At 29.9% G+C, this 19,605-nt stretch overlaps 1 protein-coding gene across 4 annotated transcripts; it reads right to left on the bottom strand.

Annotated features, from left to right (window-relative positions):
* Nucleotides 1-5,927: 5,927 nt before the first annotated feature.
* On the bottom strand, nt 5,928-11,692 carry LOC120088364. 4 transcript variants are annotated; one of them, XM_039045594.1, is made up of 5 exons: nt 11,105-11,692; nt 10,915-11,002; nt 10,661-10,719; nt 6,805-9,300; nt 5,928-6,717 (listed from the first exon to the last, which is right to left on the bottom strand). In XM_039045594.1, the coding sequence occupies exons 4-5, from the start codon at nt 9,163-9,165 to the stop codon at nt 6,421-6,423; spliced, it is 2,658 nt and encodes an 885-aa protein (XP_038901522.1). In that variant the 5' UTR covers nt 9,166-9,300; nt 10,661-10,719; nt 10,915-11,002; nt 11,105-11,692; the 3' UTR covers nt 5,928-6,420. The 4 variants fall into 4 exon arrangements, with proteins under 4 accessions (XP_038901522.1, XP_038901523.1, XP_038901519.1 ...); XM_039045591.1 differs by lacking the exon at nt 10,661-10,719 and having other exon boundaries at nt 5,929-6,717; XM_039045595.1 differs by lacking the exons at nt 10,661-10,719; nt 10,915-11,002; nt 11,105-11,692 and adding an exon at nt 10,042-10,653.
* Between the last annotated feature and the right edge of the window lie 7,913 nt (nt 11,693-19,605).

The raw sequence follows: 19,605 nt of genomic DNA, 5'->3' as shown, positions 1-19,605 counted from the left end.
TTTTCATTTTGAATGTGGTATGGTATTATTATTAATGAGTTTTTTTTCCCACTAAAAAGAGAGGTTTTTTTTTCCCTTATGGATGACTTAATTTTGGAGAGTTAACCTTGTTTCTCCCAATTTTTAAAATAATGAAAGATAACTCTCTACCATTATCAAATGCATTAAGTATTTGTTCATCATCAATAATTTCTCGTACTATTATAAAGAGTTAGTGATAAGTATGAGTGAGAGAGTAAGGAGAAACACGAATGAGAGTCAAGAGAGAAAAAACCTTAGCGTATGAGAGGACTATATATTCAACTAGTTGCGTGCAAATACAAAGGAGAAAAGAGGAGTGTGAGGTAGGGAGTAAGAGCCCTAGCATGTATGACTTTAATTTCACACGTTCACTAAAATCATGAGGGGTAGTATGAATAGTTAACATGCTTTTAGTATGTTGCAAGAATGACAGACGATTATCTTTCATTATTTTAAAAAGGGTAATTGTAATGGCTATCATTTTTTGTGATGATAATTAAGTGTATAGTAACATTTTAAAAAAATTACAAATATACCAAAGCTTATCAATCATACGGTCTATCACTGATAGACTCCTACCAGTGCTATAGTCTATTACTTATAGACTATTTAAATTTTGTTGTATCTTTTCCTTTGTATTGTACTATACCTACTAATATTTTAGACTTAATTATTATATTTGGAACTTTTTCTTTAAAAAATTAGAGTAAATGACATTAAGGCCACGAAATTAAGATCATCAGTCAAAAAAAAAAACTCCCTTAAATAATGGGTTAAATTATACAAAATATCATAAAGTTTGAGGTGAGATTCTATCAATACCTAAGATTTTAAATTTCCATCCACATTTGTAAACCAAATATTAATAATGAGAAACATCAACTTATTTTAAAAGGAGAATGCTTATTTATTCAATTAAATATAGTTTTTATAATTTTGAAGGATATCAATATTTGCATAAAATTGAGACCGTGAAAACATCGACATTTCAAACTTTAATCATATCTCTATATTTTGAAAGTTTTATTTTTATATTTAAACGTTGAATTTTCTTTTTTTTTTCTTCAATAATTTATTTTTTTTAAATAAAAAACTGAAATTTAAGTTGTTCCAAAAAATCTACATTATTTTCGTTAAAATAATGGTAGAAATTAGAATGACCGTTGTTGTAAAAAATTTTTTAAAGATGTGTGATATTATTTAGAACCATATAATAGATCAAGACAGTTCTCTATTGTTTCAAATAAAAAAAAAAAAATCGTTAATATTATTTATGTAATCAATTTTCCACATCAAAGGTTCCCTTGATTTATATGAATGATATTATAAATAATATTACACATATCTTTCCATTTATACACACCAATCAAATTTTTATCTTATTTTAACTAATAAAACTTTCCAAGAAAATCTTCTGAAACAAACCTCAAAATTTAAAATTGTAACTTTTCAAAGTCTAAGTACATAATTAAAACTCATTAGTGCGATCATAACTCAACGATAATTGACATGTACTTTACAATAGAAAGTCCAAATTTTCATACTCCATATTTATTAAGAAAACAAAATGCATAATTAAACTTACTCCAAATTTTAGAATTATTTTTGGAATTATTTTTAAATATACCAAAATGAACCAAAATATTTACAAATATAGCAAAACATCACTATTCATCAGTGATAGACATTAATGGGCTACTGTCATTAATCTCTAATAGACATTGATAGATGTTATATATCACTGATAGACAATGTTATGATATTTTGTTATATTTAAAAATATTTCCAACAATTTTACCGTTTAAAACATTTTTTTCTTATTTTTGTATAATCTTATTTTAAATTAAATACTAATTATTGCTTATATTTAGGAAGGTTTTCAAAAATAGAAAAATAAGGAAAATTATTTATACAAAATAGCAAAATCTAACATTCTTTGATAGATGTTATAAAAGTTTATCAACATCTATCAGTGATAGATGTCTGTGACAGACGCGGATAGAAGTCTATTAGTATCAATTACTCTTCTTTCTTACTATTTTTGTGAATAGTTAAAACTTTTTTTAAAAAACAAAAAAAAAAAATTATTATATTTATTGTTGGATTGTGCGGTCTGTCTATTCGAAAAAAGTGGAAATATTTACAAATTGTCATTGTAATTTGTTATGTGTTATAAGAGACCCATGTGGTGATTTATGTCGAGGAATCCTCTCCCATCACTCACCATTCCCCACCAATTTATTTTAATGGAAAAATGTTAGTCAAAACTCAAAAGTTGAATTTTGGTAAATTATTTTGTCACGAAATTTGATGCTTATTTTATTTCATTTGGGTCCTTTTTTTTCCCATTTTCAAAAAGTTTATTTTCTATTTAATAAACTTTGCGTAAAGGGAGCTGGTTTTTTTCTCATATTTGACTTATTATATATAGCTTTAAAGTTAAAACGTCTTAACTTATATGAAAAAAAAATATATCTATTTTAAGATTATGTTAAGTATTTTATATATAGATTTACAATGATTAAAGTATCTTTTCTATAAAGTTCATACATTAAAATAGTCTTAAAAGTCTATAGTGAAAAATATAACATCCTTGTTTTTCTTTTTTCATTCAATAAAATTCAATGATCTTGAATTAAAAACAAAGCTAATATTTTCACTGATATTTTCAAAAACAATGGTCCATTTAGTAATCATTTAATTTTTAAAAATTATGTTTGTTTTTTCACAATTTCTTACGTATAATTTTCATATTTTCTAGGTAAATATTTGAATTCTTAGCCAATTTCTAAAAACAAAAACAAGTTTTGTAAGACTACTTTTTTTGTAGTTTTCAAATTTTAAGTTTGATTTTGAAAATTCCTAAAATGCAAACAATAAAACATATAAATCAATAGATAGAAGTAGTATTTAGGGGCTTAATTTTCGAAAATAATTTATTACCAAATGGGGCCAAAAAAAACAAATTTTAAAATCCTGTTTTTCTTTTTGAAAGAATTCACATGTTTTTAAAAGAATTCGTAAAAACCAAACCAAGAAAATTTAGAGAATAAACATAAATTTTAAAAATTAAATTAGGATCAAAATCGCTAACAAAGGAGACCATATATATTTTAAACAAACCAACAGCACCATGATATTGGCAAACATACCTCCACCTCATTACAAAAATAAAAGATTCAATTTGTTTAGAGAATCAAGCCAGATTCAGTTCTGATCCAAAGCCAACAGTAATCTTTCCATCTGTATAAAATTGAAAAAATAAAAAAGGAAAAAAACCATTGAATCCCTACAAAAGAAAGAACATCTGTAAATTAATCATTATCCCAAAGAAAAAGACCCATAATATTTGACTGATTTTATTGAAGGCTCATGCACTAGCATTTGGCCTCTTTCTCTTTGCTATCATTGAGTGCAACACACACAAGCAGAAAGGGGAAAAATGATGAAACTCACATGGGAAAATAGGTAAAAAGAAAGGCAAAGGCAAGCTACAACTTTACAAGGCAAAACCATTAAATTAAAACATTACTCTGCAAAGCTCACAGCAGAAGATGAGAAAATGGGGATACTCTGTTTGCCCACTTACCAACATTATACACAGCCAAAAAGGTTTCTGAATTCCTCAACTGGGGAACACTGAGAGCTAATATTAGCTACTTACTTGTTTTTCACCATCAATGTACCACGTTTTCTGTCTCCTTTTTTGCAATGCAAAGCTGCAAAAAAATTATCTGCAAAGGGAACAGCCTATCAAAAGTGTTAAAGAAATCGACAATCATGGTTCACTAGGGAGAGGAGAGAGGCGGTTTATTATTGGAGATAAAATATCAGATTATAGATTTAGAGGGATGTCTCTAAAGTGGGAGAGTTTATATAGTGCACTGCTCTAAATCTTAGGATTAAAATTGTAAATAATGTTAATAACATAAACATGAATACAACTTAGGTTTTGACGAGACCTCGTGCTTTGTCATTCGAAATGTCGGATAATAGATTTAATGCATTCCAACAAAAAGTACTATAAATTCACAAATTACAGAGCAGATGAATACTTATGTGCCCTTTTTCCTTTCTTTTCCTCTCTTTTTCTTGCTCATGATGCATTTTAGAGAAACCAACCAGGCTTTTAGGCTTTCTGCGAGTACCAAACAACAAGGGAAAAAAAATTTGCAGGAGTAAACATTTAAGAGAAGAGAGGGAGACAATTTTGATGTGAGTTCGAGATATTTGCCTTGTTTGGTGGAGAAATTATTTGATGAGACTACTACAGTGTTTTGTCAGTTTTTTTTACCGTTGGAGGTATGAGAGAAGGAAGGTCATTCTAAATGGTCGTCAGAGATAAAACAAAATTTTAGACCCACATTCAATAGTTACTATGAGGGAATAGTTTTTTTTGTTTGTGAAGTTTGTTTGACCTAAGCTTTTAAAACTAAACTGAATCATGGGCTACATGAAGCTATAAATTATCAAACTCACAAACTAAATACATGTTACGACTCACTCACGAGGAAGAACCTCAAAGTTATACCAAGCATGGCTGTCAAATTTTTACCATTAGATGTATTGGAGGGCCTCAAAGTTATACCAAATGGTTGATAGAGAGAGAGCAAAATTTTGAATCCACATCCAACGGTTACTGTGAGACCACCACATGATGGCAGCCTCATTGAATAGTTTTTTTTTTTTTTTTTTTTGCGCGACTGAGTTTGTATAACCAAAGCTTTTAAACCAAAATACATGTTATTGTAAACCAACTAAACAAATTCAGCATCTTCAATTCGACATTACACAAATACAGATATATGAAAACTGTAAGTCAAACTATGTCCTGAACCCTTAAGAGCATGACAGAAGAAAGATATGAAGGTAGTACTAGAAGGAAACCCAATAATAGTAATGTGATGGAACTGATGAGTTAATACAAAATTTCACCTACAAAATGCAATGAAAAAGGAATATGCCTAAAAAAGAAGCTAAAAGGCAGGATGATCAGAGGGTAAAACTGAAGTGGGGGCAATCTCAGACCAGAAAGGCCATTAAACAGAGCATCGTGGGCCTATGCCAGACCTAGTAGGCTAAAGGAGGCAACATGACACATGCAGCCTCCTTCATTTGCTATTTAAAATACAAGGAAAAAAATTGACGACTCCATTCAAAGATTAGGGACGAAAAAGATAAATATCAAAAGTTCTGTTGTTCTCTATTTGATAACATAATACATATATCACACTCTCAGTCTCATCCACATATTTTCATTTGATTTTGTTTGAGATAAGGATGGAACGTGGTGTGTGGTAATGATGAACATGATGAAGAGAACATTGGGTGGTGATAGTAACATATTTTGAAAGGAAGCTTGTTATAACTTGAAAAAGAAATGAGCATAAAATAATTGAGAACTTGTCATGTATAAAGATAGCTAAATGGTAAGATCTTCCATCATCCAATGAAACTTGGGTTCAAGTTATCAAACCCTAGAGTCATTGTCATCGTCGAATTAAGTCAGCTGGCTTAAAGAAATTCGACTGGCTTAAAGGACATTTTGGAAAGGTTTGTCCAACAAAACAGTTGAGAACAAGTTTGTCATGTAAAACATGGAATGACATTTAGCCAAAATGTTATCCTACATGAAAATGTGTTGCACCAACGACATATTGGGCAAAATAACATTCAATAATCTTGGTTACAACTTTATATCTCTCTCTATATATATATATAAATAACTTCCATATCAAAGAGAATAATACAAAAGGAGGGGGAGATGAACTATCCCCACACAACAAATTACAAAAAAAAGAAACCCAACTAGTATAAATTTAGGTTAGAGATTATAATTACAAAAGAATTAAGAAATGGACCAAGTCGAAGCCAAAAGAGTAACCAAAGCTCCGAAAAAAAGTCGCTAATAGTTTCATGATCACAAAGAACAATAATTTTGGTTTCTTTAATCATTATATGCCCCGAAAGATAGATTATTATGAACCATACTTGACATTTGAGTATCCACCTCATAAGAAAAACCTGTCTGAAACTACCTATAGGCGAGGCAGTAGAGGTACAGTTATTGATGTGAGATGGATCTAGAAAAAGAGGGTCGAAGAAATTTACAGTCTACTCATGAATATACACACTTAGATGGATATTGATTGCTTCCCTCAAAAGTACATACTATATTTTCTCTCTATTGTTATAAAAAATATATTAAAAGCTACAAAGACCTTCGGCTCTGTGTATAGACTGACCACTAATGAACAGAGCGTTCTAAAAACAAAAGGTCCTTTCAGGTTCTGGATCTATCTGTGAAAAGTCCCGATCAACAAGAGTAAAATGTGATTGCCGGGCCTGGAAATATATACCTGAAATCATTTACACATCTAACGAAGTCCAGGTTTCCAGCTAGACCCTTCCAAAAGGAGAAAGTGGCGGACAAGCTACGTGTTCTGCAGGATCCTCTCTTTCAGCAAGATTAGGAGTCCACAATCTATCATTATGCATTAACTTTGATTCTCCAGGAGTCTTTGCTTCAAATAAGATACTTGATTCTGAAAGTTCGCATGAGTTCTTACCGTCTATCATTGCCAGACAAATGGAGAACGCTTGCAGAAGTGACAAAGAAGAATCGAACTCAATTGAGTATATCATATCTTTGAAAGCAGCCAGGCTCAGGATGCAATCGTTTTCTGGTACTCCTTCCTGAGAGTGAGCAAAGGATCAAAAAGATTGAACCAAATAAAATGCAATGACCAAAATAACTAGCTTGAAGAAATCAAACATTCATACCTGAGGGAAAAGCTTAAACTGATTTGTTATTGGAAAAGATTGAGATGAACTTGATTTCTCGATTTTTTGGTTCTGATTGGCAAAAACCCTGAGTTTACAACCTAAATCCCAGCCCCCACAGTCGCATGATCCACCAGAAGTCCAACGCTCTATTAGTGATGACGGTCCACCTTTACTGGGGAGGCTATGGATACCACTTGGGAGTAAAACTGTTGTACTAATAAAGGACTCACCACCACCAGGACGCTGAACCTGCTCACTACCCTTGGAAAGAGGAGAACATTCTCTAGATCCTTGCTTGATTTTTGGGGGAATTTTGACAATTATAGCAGCTAGCTCTTCGTTTGGTAGGAAATCTGAGGTCTGCCGATCTGCCTGTTTCAAATCCACAGAAAATAAGACAAATTCTCTGGTAGTAGAAGGCTCATATGGTCTGATCACCTGGGAAATCTCTGAATCAGAAACATTCATTTGTGCAATGACATTGGAGACGTAATCACAACCTTTCCCCTTGCTACCTTGATTTATCCAACTTCCAGTCTTTCTTTTAACCTCCTGAACAATGAAGAAGGTATAGATATGGCTAACTGCCCCTTTTCTGGAGCTGGTTAACTTCACTGTAGCTGCAAGAATGTTGGAGACATTGTCGACTGCAAAAGTGAACAAAGGCAAACCATTCTTAAATGCAACTTGCAGAAGGGCATGAACTACAGAAGATCCTTGCTTCTTGTCAAGAGCTGTATCACTGACACTGATTTTCCTGCATCTGCTCATGTCTAGCATAAGCTTCCTTGATTGTAAGGTTGATGAATTTGACTGTCGATCATATATTTTATCAGGCGTGTCATGTAAGTCTTTCTCTATAGGCTCTACGGCATGATGATATACCACAGCCTTTGGCTTTAGTAGAGGATCCAGCAACCTTCTAAGAGGGCTGGAACTAGCTCTGCTTGTATTGTTGGGTCTATCATTTCTCAACTCATTCACACAAGCTGAAGGCATAGCATTCTCGGATCCAGATTGGACAGGTATGTGTGTTGAACCTTGAACACTTGCACATGAATTCCCCATGGAACTGGAACTTTTACGTCTCCTACCCATGCTAATGCTTAATCGACTAAAGGGCGAAGGGCTTCTTGCTTTGTCAACAGAAACTGTGCTTGCTTTCAGATTCAATCCAATAGATGCCTCCTTGACCCTTGAATTTAAAGGTGCAACAACTGATGTTTCTGCTTCAGATATTCTAGCTTTGCATGGACTATATCCTGCTCTAGCTAACCTGGATACAGAGCGAGAATTACTGGATGCATTTGTGGAGCAATTGTGCTTCAACGGAAACTGATTTCCATTGACTTCACAAGGTGTTTTGCTTGAGTTTGGGATGTTGCAGTTGAGCTCTGGAGAGAAACTCGCTGCAGACCTCTTCATTGAGCTCTGCTGACCTGCTTCATTGGACCATAGATTTAATAAGAGTGTAGAATCCGAACGCTCAGGGACTTGTGTATCATTCATTGTCACTAAGCTGCTGGGCAAAAGGACAATTGCTTCAGGCTTTTCCAACACATCATGCTCATCTGCAAAATCTTTTTGTGCACGAGACTTATCTACTCCAAGAAGCTCCCCACGTCGAGAAGATGCAACCTCATAATTTAGCACATCTGGCAAAGTTTTACATTCTCGGAGAACTTCCGTCTCTAGACCTGTTCTCTCTGTCTGTTTTATCTTTACTTCTCGATCAGTTTTACATGACTGCTGGTTGCTTTTTATGGACTTGCCTTGGCCTTTTAAGGTGTTACTATGGACAAATTTAAGATCTTGGCATTTTTCACTTTCTCCGAAGGATTTAACGAACTGAGAGTGAGGAGAAGCTAACAGGTGAGAATAGAGTGAAGGACGATGTAATCTTTGACGAGAGATGTGATCTTTGCCAAAATGGGGAGACAAGCTATCAGATGAAGAGGATGAAGATCCATTACTTCTGACTGTTGGATTCCAGCTACTTCTGCTTGATAATTGTTTGTGGCCATGCTGCCATTTTTCTAGTCGCCCCCAGTCGAGCACCCCCACACTAAGAACTTTCTCCTGGAGGTGTTCACCACGTTCTAGATAGCAAGGTAAATTTGACATGTATCTCACAATTTCATCCTTCTTGGTTATCTTTCCTGAAATTTCATCCTTCTGATGATTTCTTGAAGTCCTATAAGGGCTATCATGGACCTCACCATATGTAAAGCTATGCCTTTCTTTTTTGAACTTCTCGTGCAGCTTTAAATTTTGGTTAGTATGGCACAATGAAACTCGCCCGGAGGTACCCAAGGATTGTTGATAATCTGAATATCCTTCAATTTCAAACTGTTCCATGTAACCATATAGGTTCAGTAAGGTCCAGCTGTTTTTGCAGTGTTCCTACTTGCTTTGGCTATAGCTCATTTCAAGGAAAGATTTCAAGCCTTCAGTATTAGATGAAAATAGAAGATCAGCAACAGGGCTGGCCGTCTGTAATAAGAATGGTGCATATAATTATTTATAATTCATAATTCTATAAACAAATAAAAAATTAGAAGTAGTTTTTGAATGGAACTTGTATAGATACACCCAATGTGTTATAGAAAATCACAATCTACCTTCACTTTTTGAATGACATAGTGTTAGCTTCCATTAAACAGACAATAAACTCTAAGATGATCGTGGAAGAAATTCCTCTCCGAATTTGTATCATGGATTAAATCGACGAGGAAGTTTATAATTTTACATCTAAGATATTTTAACTAAAAAAGATGCAGTACAAAGGAACTTCAACAATGCAGCACTACAAGAATGCTACAGTATGATCATTCTGAGCCTATAGTGTGAGAAGACACAGCAACCTATAATCTAAATGGGAGAAGTGTGCGAATAATGTTCTCCAACACAGTTGACCAACTTCAGTTGCTACTGTTTTTCAAAATCTTACATGAGCTATTAGGAAGGAGGAAAAAGTGCAGAGCAAGAGTTGACAATGCATTGTAGCAAGAATCAATGAATGCAAAGTGACTTCAAGGCCGATATAATCAACTGCAGACTTATGGAAAAATCAAAATTATCAGATCACAGTTTGGCATAAACTATTTCCAACAACTAGCTTGGATTGACTATAGAATATTCATATGAAAATCCAACCACGTCAGTTTGTCCACTTAGTCTTGAATCTCCCAAGTCATTCATCACAGTAGATAATACAACTTCAAAGAAAAATACCTCCTTGAAATAAATAATGTGATCGTTGGCATATATTTTCTCAATATACTCTTCCTCAATGACTCTATCAATAGCATCATTATGCATATAAACCAATAGAGACTGCTTTTAAATCTAACAAGTCCACATGGACTGCAAGAGAACTTGGGCAAAATGACAGAGGACAGCTTTGAATCTCAAATCGTCCAAATTACGGGGAAAAGAACGAATCATAATTCACGAACAGACCTTTTTTCTTTTTTCTTTTGTTACAGAAGGAATTGATAGGATCTGAAATTGACTTGTCACTTGTGTAAACAATATCCTCAAGCAATATAAGGGATAGTGGTCACATTGTTTCTTGCCCTTTTCTTTTTGTTATGTCTTTGAGATTCCAATTCGAAATTTGCTTTATGTTTTATCCAAGAAGCCAATTTCCTAAAACCAAGGTATGGTCTGGACTAGAGTAAAACCTAAAGAAACTTCCTATCCTTCCAGAGCGCAAAAACGAAATTCGAACGCAAGAGAACAACTGACAGTACATGGACAAAGACAGACTAGTAAACCAAAATTAAAGCGAACAATTCTGTGGTCCATTCAAACACATTTTTAGACGCTAAAGATAAGAAGATAAGCTGACCAGTCTCAATCGCGTACGACGACGTTGCCATAACTAACAGAAGGGACAAAGTTACTCAGCTACCAAAAAAGGCAGAGCAGATACTCAGTTGATCAATACCTCCCCGCATGAATGATTGGAAAGAAAAAGAAAATTTTCTGAAAATAACAAATTTCAAGCATATTTTTCCCTTTTTCTTTTCCCTCATCTTCCTCAAGCTCCAAAAACTATACAGAATGTAAACCATTTCAAACATTACAAATCAAACTCCAAACCTCTCTCTAAATGCAATTAGAACAAATAGCAAATCCAAGAGGTATTTCTCCCTTTTTCGTTTGCTCCACCTTCCTCGAGCTCCAAAAACTATGCAGAATGTAAATCATTTCAAACATTTCAAATCAAACTCCAAACCTGTTTCTAAATGCAATTAAAACAAATAGCAAATGCAAAAGGTAAAAGCCAAACCTTCAACTCGCAGCAGAATAAAGGAAAAAAAATCTCTCCAAGCTGAAACGAAACAACTTCATGCAGCAGAACTACACACCAAAATCAAATCCAAAAACCTCAAAACGGCATTAGAGAAACAAAAACCAAGTCGTAAGCAAAGTAAAAGCGTGTCGGTGATGAAAGCCAAAAGCAGTAGTAGCTCTGAGAATCTGCTGAGGATCCCAATGAATGCCTTTGGTTTTGGTTTTCAGGAAGAAATGTGAGGAAAGAGCAGAGAGAATAATGGCGGAAAAGATTCTGAAGGCGCAAGAATCCAGAAAGCAGAAGATTGAATTGACGGATAGAAGGTATTTATTTGGGTTTTGGAGTTCTGTGGAAAATGGTGAAGGAGGGGTAGTGAGGTAATTATGAATAGAGGGTGCGTGTGTGTGTGTGTGTGTGTGTGTGAGTGAGAGCGAAATGAAAGAAGAGGTTGCATCGCTTTCATCTGACGGTTGCAAAGAAAATTAGATCATTTTGCGGTCACATCTCTAAGGCTAAAGCTATACGGCTAAGACCTGCTGCATACTCCAGAGGGTTATGGTTATGGGTCCTACTTTCTTCAGTTTTTTTCATTTCCTCTCTTTCCCATAAATTCTCTTCTGTTTTGTAGCTCGACAATTGCAATGGGAATATATACAAGAGGGCTTTAGATTTAAATCTCTCCAGATAATCATTTCCGGAACAAGAGTTGTTATTATAGTGTTTATAATAATTTGTATTTATTTTAATTTAGGTTCTAATAATATATATTTGAGATTTAAACTATTTTAATTTGAGAATAAAATAATAAACATGGTAGCAAAGAATAAAAAAATTGATGAATATAAAATAGTAAATATGGTAGCAATTAGTACATACTGTAACACATTAGAGTTAAGAGATGGTTATTATAGTTTCAGGATAGTCGTTATCCCAAACGCCCTACCACTTTTTAAAATACAAGTTATAGATATTATTCTTGTTTTGTTGTTGTTATTATTATTATTATTATTACAAATCGGATAATTTGAACCTCTAATTTCGAGGTTAATAAGACAAATACTATGTCAATTGAGCTATGCTCATTTTGCCTCTATCGATTTCTTTGTTTTGTTATAATGTTTTAAAAAATCTAGTCAAATTTTGAAAACAAAAAGAAATAATTTTAAAAAACTTGTTTCTCTTTTTAATATTTGGATAATAATTCAAGTGTTTAGTAAGAAATATGAAATTCAGGATAAACAATTTATAATAAAACCAAGTTCATTTTCCAATAACAAAATTCAAATGATTATCAAATAGAGCCTTAATATTTAAAATTAATATATATAATTTTTTTTGTTGTAGTAGGAACAAAATTAAAAATTTTGACCTTTTTTTAGTACAGCAACCGTAGAGATGATGATTGAACTTTCAACCTCTAGAAATGACAATTATATCAATTAATGTTGAGTTAAACTCGTTTTGGGGAAGGTTTTAAATTTTGGTAGATGTAAAATTTGAATTCATATTTAATAGATCAAATAACATTTTAATTTTTTTTAATTTATTAAGAGATTATTAATTATACCTTTTAAAAATTTAGAGATGAAATAGATACAAACTTCACACGTTAAATTTACAATTCAATCTTGTAACACTCAAATATTTTATAGTTGTAAGTTTAAAAGTGATTTTTTAAATATAAAAAATTATTTAAATATATTTATATTTTATAGTAAAAAGTTCAAAAAATACAAATACTTTTGAACCTTTTTATTATAAAGTTTAAATATTTTAAATTTTTTTCTATTTATAAGAATTTCCCAATTTAAATAAAATGTTCCTCAATGTTTCAAGTTTAAGAATTATCTATATTAAAAATAACTATAAGCATTATTCTTCTTAATTCTCTCTAAAAAGAAAAACCATTGAACCTGACTTGAAAATTAAAAATATCTAACAATTAAACTACATACTCCTCTCTCTCTCTCTTTCTCGGGAAGGAAAAAAAATCATACTCATTGTTGGTGGATTATTTCCTATATAACGTAGTTAAAAAAAGGAAATTACAGTTTAAGCTATATTTATCAAGTTTAAAGTTTTTTTTTTTCTGTTTAAATTAATACTAACATTAATTAAGAAAGTTCTTTCACCCCAGGGTAGGAATTCGAGTTATATAACTCTTTGTATACTTACTCTGGCCAAAAAATAAAAAATAAAAAATGTTGTTGCACCATATTTACTATTTTTTTTTATTTATATATATTTACGTTTTTTCGTCCACTCTCATCTTTCTATATAAATAAAATATAACAAGATGCACTTTTTATGATTTTGTTAAAACTCAAATCTCCCTATCCCAGTAAAAAATTAGAGAAATTATTTCAAATAACAAAATTATTGAAAATATTTATAAAATATAGTAAAATTTTAGAATTTATCCATGATAAACATCGATAGAAAATATATATTACAAAATATCCATCAATGTCTATCATTGATAGATGGTTATATTTCGTAAATATTTTGATTCATTTTTCTATATTTGAAAATAGTTAAAAAGAATATTATCTAAAAAAAAAATTGTTTTTAAAAAAATATATATGTATAATCTAAACCTGGGTTGGCAAAAAGCAAAGCAATATATAGATCCAACTTCAAGAAAACATGGAAGTCCCTTTTTCTTTTGCTTTATTCTTTTCCTTTTCCTTTATCTTTTTTGGCAAAAATGAAAACATTACAATTCCACATTATTATTATTATTATAACATAAGAATGGAAATTTTAATGAGTGTCACACTAAAGAAAATCATTAATAAATGACGATCGAATTTGATGTATTGACTATAATCATTCATCTAACTTTACAACTGCTTTTAATTCGTTGGGGCCCACCGGAAGGGGGCAGTTTCTCTCTGCAGTCATGTGTTTCGTCTGCTTCTTAGTAAACCGTTTTGTGATCCTCTAATTTCGTGACAAGTAAGCTTGATTATGACGTGGCATCCATCAGGAGGCTGACGTGGGTTATCTTTAACGGATACTATTTTGAGGAGTTACACACCTTATAATTTTCCCTTTCTGGAACATGCCGTTTTAATATATATATAAACAAAGTCACTTTCAAATTCTTTTAAAAAGATATAATGTCACCGTGTATTATTATTTTTCAAAAGTCACCGTTGTAATTTGAAAAGGCAGATTAAAATCGCATTTTTTTCAATCTCTTTTTCCGTTCTTTTTTTTCTTTATATAGTTAACCGTTACCAAATTTGCTAACATGAATACAAGTGAATTGATATAAAATATTTAATTTTAATTAAGTTGACAAAAATTATAATCATTCTTAAAAATAATAAACATACCTTTTAACTGACATATATTAAAGAAGAAGAAATAAACTATCACGAAAATTGACCGACCTAAATATAGTTACAACATTATAATCTTGACAAAAGAAATGAAAAGTTCATATCCATCCATACATATTATAAAACTAAAAATATTATAAATAAGATAAATCGAAGTATCAGATATTAATTAATATTGTTTCTATCAAATTATATTTAATTTATCAAATTTTTATAATCTTGAATGTTATGAACGTATTGCGAGCAGTGAAATCATATATTTTAAAAAATATTAGAGGTTGAAGATTCCCATTAAAATACAGATAGTATTTTTAAAAAGTTAAATTTAAAATCTCGATTATGTGTTCGAATTATGATATTTTAATAGAAGACTAAGTGACAAGAAAATGAAAACAGGAAAATCATAGCACCGTTATTTGCTGAAATTTAATTAAACATGTTATTTATAGTAATTTTGAATAAAGAAAAAAGGGGCATCATCTTTTTATTGTGTCAGTGTTTGAAAAGTAGTTTTGTTTTCATTTGTTTTTGCACATGACTCGTATTTTGAAATAATTAAAGTTTTTTTTTAATGTTTTAAATTGTTATGATTATTATTCTTTTTTTTTTTTTTTTTTTTAGCTACTTGTTATGATGAACTATTCCATTTGTATCACAGTTTTGTATTATATACATGCAAAGCCAATAACTCAAAAATAATTTTGGTAACATAAACAAGAAAATTAATTCTTGTATGATGAATATGTTCAAGGAAGGAAGTAGGGACCAGCCACCCATTGAGTTGTCTAATATATCTTTAAAAATTATATATGTGACGGTATTTTTTTCTTCAAATATAGAAAAATTAACAAAAACATTTATAAATATAACGAAGTGATAATGACATTTTACTATATTTTAAAATATTTTAAGCAGATTCTCATTTAAAATAATTTCTCAAAAAACTTTTAAAAAATAGAATAAAACAAATTAACCAATTAAGGAACAAAAGAAAAATAAGATTTTTTTAATACAATTGAGAATCGGGAATTCAAATTACAGAGTACAGATATTGCGGTTTCTAACACACTCGTATATCAGTTGATGTTCGATTTTAGGAGAAAGATGACATTAAATTTTTATTAATTATAGTATGAACATCATGTCAGTTGAGCTACACTCTTGTTGGCTCTATAATATTTTTTTTATAAAACCTAATAAATAGTCTTTATAGTAGAAATTATTTATGAAAATTTTATCAAATTATAATAGTCCTACGATAGAAACTAAATTATAACTAGCAAAATTTATAATATAACCAAAAAAATCTGAGAGTTCTTATCAATTAATCAAAAAAAAAAAAAAAAAAAAAAGGAAGGAATATACACCTTTTTGAGACTAAACTTTTGGATCAAAGTTGCAACTTTTTTTAGCTCTTGAATAAAAAGTGATGGGTCTAAATTAAAGTGGATTGTTTTGTAGCACATCATTTTCTTTTACTTTTACTTTTATTTCCCAATTAACTTAGGTTATTCTTTAACCCAAAAAGAAAAGTTTAATTAAATCAATGCAAGAATATTCTTACTCTTCTCTAAGTTTTCTCTCTTTAATCTTTCATAATATTGGTAACTCACAAACACTAGTCATTTCCACACACTTCTTTTTAAAAGAAGTCTCATAGTCCAACCTTCCTTCTTTTAAGAGATAAAAAAAATGTTAATTTGTTGCAAATTAATTAATGTAGCATTTAGAAGCATTAAACACTACAAGTTTATAAGTAAAAACAATATTTTAAATAATAGTGAGAAGTTTGAATACAACCTATAGTCTAGGCTGAGGAATTCAAGGCAAACAACCCCTTTATGTTGACCACTAATATATCTCAATATGGTCCTAATATTATTTAAGAATTAATGTTGGGTGGACTCGCATTATTTAATAATTTGACACCATTATTTTTTTTATATAAGATTTTGCTCATATTATTGTTATACTTTAAGCATTGAGAACTCTTGTAATAAAACACCATCTTCAACAGGGAAAAGAGAAATCTTTTGCAAAAAGTTGTAAAAGTTTGCTTTTTTAAAGATCAAAAGTAATATGGTATAGTAAATATGTAACAAATTGTAAAAGTAAGTATAACTAACTTATTTATAAGATGTATGGATGACAATGAGATATATGATTTGAATCCTCATATTCTTTATTATATTAAAAAATGTAACAAATTTATGAATAAAAACAATATTACGTTGAATCATATAAATGTCTGAACCTAAAGTATTCTATGTATAAGTTGAAAAATTCAAACAACAATTAATTATTCTTCATTTTGTATTGACCACTAGCATAGCTTAGGCCTCATGAATCTAGCTAATCTATTAAAACTTTTAATTACTCATTCATTTGAGAAACCATGTTCACATATTTCTCCCAAAAAAAAAAAAAAAACTTAAATAATAAGTGAAAGGAAGCCAGCTTTGCAATCAAATGGACTTTTGATCAAACACACACTCCATTACAATTGTTTGAAGTCCTTCCTATTCTTCATTCTATAAAGGACTCTAAATGCCCAAAATTTAGAACCTAGATTCTCAATGCTAAAAAGTGGAGTTTGTCAATATGGATATAATTGAATGACCATTAGTATGTACTCTAAAATTCGTTCTCTCGAGGTTCAACCTTTAATCTCCATATTTCATATTAGTTGTGTTTGCTAATATGACTTGTTAAAATGTCTTGAATATATCATCTAATGTTTTGAACGATCAAGCACGAGAGACATGCCCTGGTGAGGTCTCAAGGGCAACACCCCCAAAACTTAATTTATATTCATATTTATGTTATTTACAATTTTGATCACATATTTTAGATGAATGCACTATATAAACTCTCTAATTCTACAACCGTTTTTTAAATCTGTAATCTAATATTTTTTTCTCTAATAATAAATTACCCTCTCCTTCGGATTGTGGACATAATTGATGTACTGTTAGTGAACCATGTCAATTTTTCTACCTTTTACGTTCACTATGTTTCTTTCATTGTCAATTTCTTAACCCTAATTGATATGTATTTTTTATTTTGAAATTGAACGTTTAAACCCTCATACTCCATATTTGTTGTACTAAACAATATTTGAGTTTGACTGACCGCCAAAAATATATTTTGAAAATTTTGAATGTTTTCAATAATACTTTTTTAAGTAATAGTTATAAATTTAATGAATATTTTCTATCATAATTGAGTTCATATTTAATCTTAATATCATTTATTTTAAAAATAAAATATTTGAACCACCATTATATCTATTAACTATAAAAAGTGTTTAACCAAAAATTATATTTTAAAGGTAATCTAAAATAGTTACAAATAATAGAAAAGAAAAAAGGGAAAATAGGTGTGAGTTGGAATAAAGCTGAAACAGCATGATAACCTTGTAGATCCCAGGCGCCAAGCAATCCCATAATTGCCATATCTTTTATTTTCCTAGATTTCATTATTATTATATAATATGAAATGATTTCCAATAACCTCCCTTTTCTTTTTCTTTTTCTTAATTATATTTTGTCATTTATCAACTCCAAAAAGTTTTTCGAAAAAATTATATATATATATATATTAATCCTTAAATTTTGAGTCCATTTAATTTTACCTTTCAAAATATTATACTTTTTATTCCATTAGTTCCAAGTTTAAAATGTTATAATTTTATTTTTGATATTTAAGTTTTGCTTCAATTGAGTCCCTAAAATTCAAGAGTTACATTTTTAATCTCTAATTTTCAGTAAATCTTACATTTCATTTCTAGTGTCAATGTCTATCAATTAATTTAAAATTTTTATAATTAATTAATTGTCACTATTTTTCTTCATTATTAAAATTTCCTCTTCATAATTATTTCAAGTTAATTAATAAACATTAATGTCAAATATTGAAAGTGAGTAGTGAATAATCAATGTTAAAAGTGTAAAATTTGAAGCTTAGGGACCGAATTGAAATAAAACTCAAATATTTGAAGGCAAAATTGTAAAGTTTGGAAATATATAGACAAAATTAAAATTAAACTCAAAACTTAAGAATTAACCATGTAACATTTTGAAACAAATTGACCAAATGAAAACTAAATTCAAAACTTAACGACTAAAAAGTTATTTTTTTTAAAAAAAAAAAAAAAAAAAAACAAAGAACTACAAAATGTTTTTATCACAATATTGGGTTTTATCTAGGGCTCACATTATTAACATAATCAACAAAATAAAATCTAATATATTACGGAAATACATCAAATAATACTTGGATGGGACAGTGAACTTCTTTGGACGAATTACAGTTTATGATGAAATTACTTATCACAAATTGTAATTTATATGCCAATTCAAGTATTAGAGTCGAGTAGTTCCATGACCATTTGTATCAATTATAAATTTTAAATCTAATTATATATATCAGTTAAGCCCCTTGACTTGAAAAAAAAAATATTTAAAAAAAAATCATTTTTATCTAAATATTTGTGATAAAAATTTATTAAAATATACCTGAAAAACTATTTTGGGTGGTTGTTAAATATTTCAATTTCTTTTAAAATAATTTATTTTTTAAATTCAATACTAACTACTCCAAACACACCCTAAGTCTAAAACTTGATTCCTATCATTTTGAAAATTTTAAGAATTAGGTCATGTTTGATAGAATTTTTTTTTTTTTTTAATTGTTGTTTTTTTCTCTCTCTCTTTTACCAAACACAACTTAAATTAGTGAATAAGAGATTTTTACACAAAAAGATTATCTTTAGACCATATTCATAAATGTCTTTAAATTTGAGAAAACCCTTAGTGTTAATTTTGGACAATTTTATCCCTTTTCTATTTTTTATATCCGTTTTTTTTTATATATATTTTCTATATTTATGAAACTCCCCTAATGTTTGATTAGAGAAGACTCATTTATTATGAAGAGATGGTGAATTTAATATGATTTTTTCTCATTTTCAATTGGAAAGAGAAATGTGTTTAATATGATTTTCCCATTTTTTATTAGAGAAAGAAAATGCATTTAATATGATTTTTTCTCTTTTTTGATTGAAGAAAGAAATTAGGATTGATATGATTTTTATTTTTCATTTTGTTTTTCATGTTTGATTTTTTATAATATGTGATATTTCATTGT

Source organism: Benincasa hispida, chromosome 10, assembly GCF_009727055.1.
Source record: "Benincasa hispida cultivar B227 chromosome 10, ASM972705v1, whole genome shotgun sequence".
Taxonomy (NCBI): domain Eukaryota; kingdom Viridiplantae; phylum Streptophyta; class Magnoliopsida; order Cucurbitales; family Cucurbitaceae; genus Benincasa; species Benincasa hispida.
Note: the sequence above shows the minus strand (reverse complement) of the source record. Positions and strands in the feature narration are given on the sequence as shown.

Bases quoted from the DNA above. Each gene is read 5' to 3' on its own strand.
- LOC120088364 (XM_039045594.1), bottom strand. From the start codon at position 9,165: ATGGAACAGTTTGAAATTGAAGGATATTCAGATTATCAACAATCCTTG. The intron at 6,718-6,804 runs GTATGAATGTTT...GCTCACTCTCAG, and splicing joins AGTTTAAGCTTTTCCCTCAG to GAAGGAGTACCAGAAAACGA.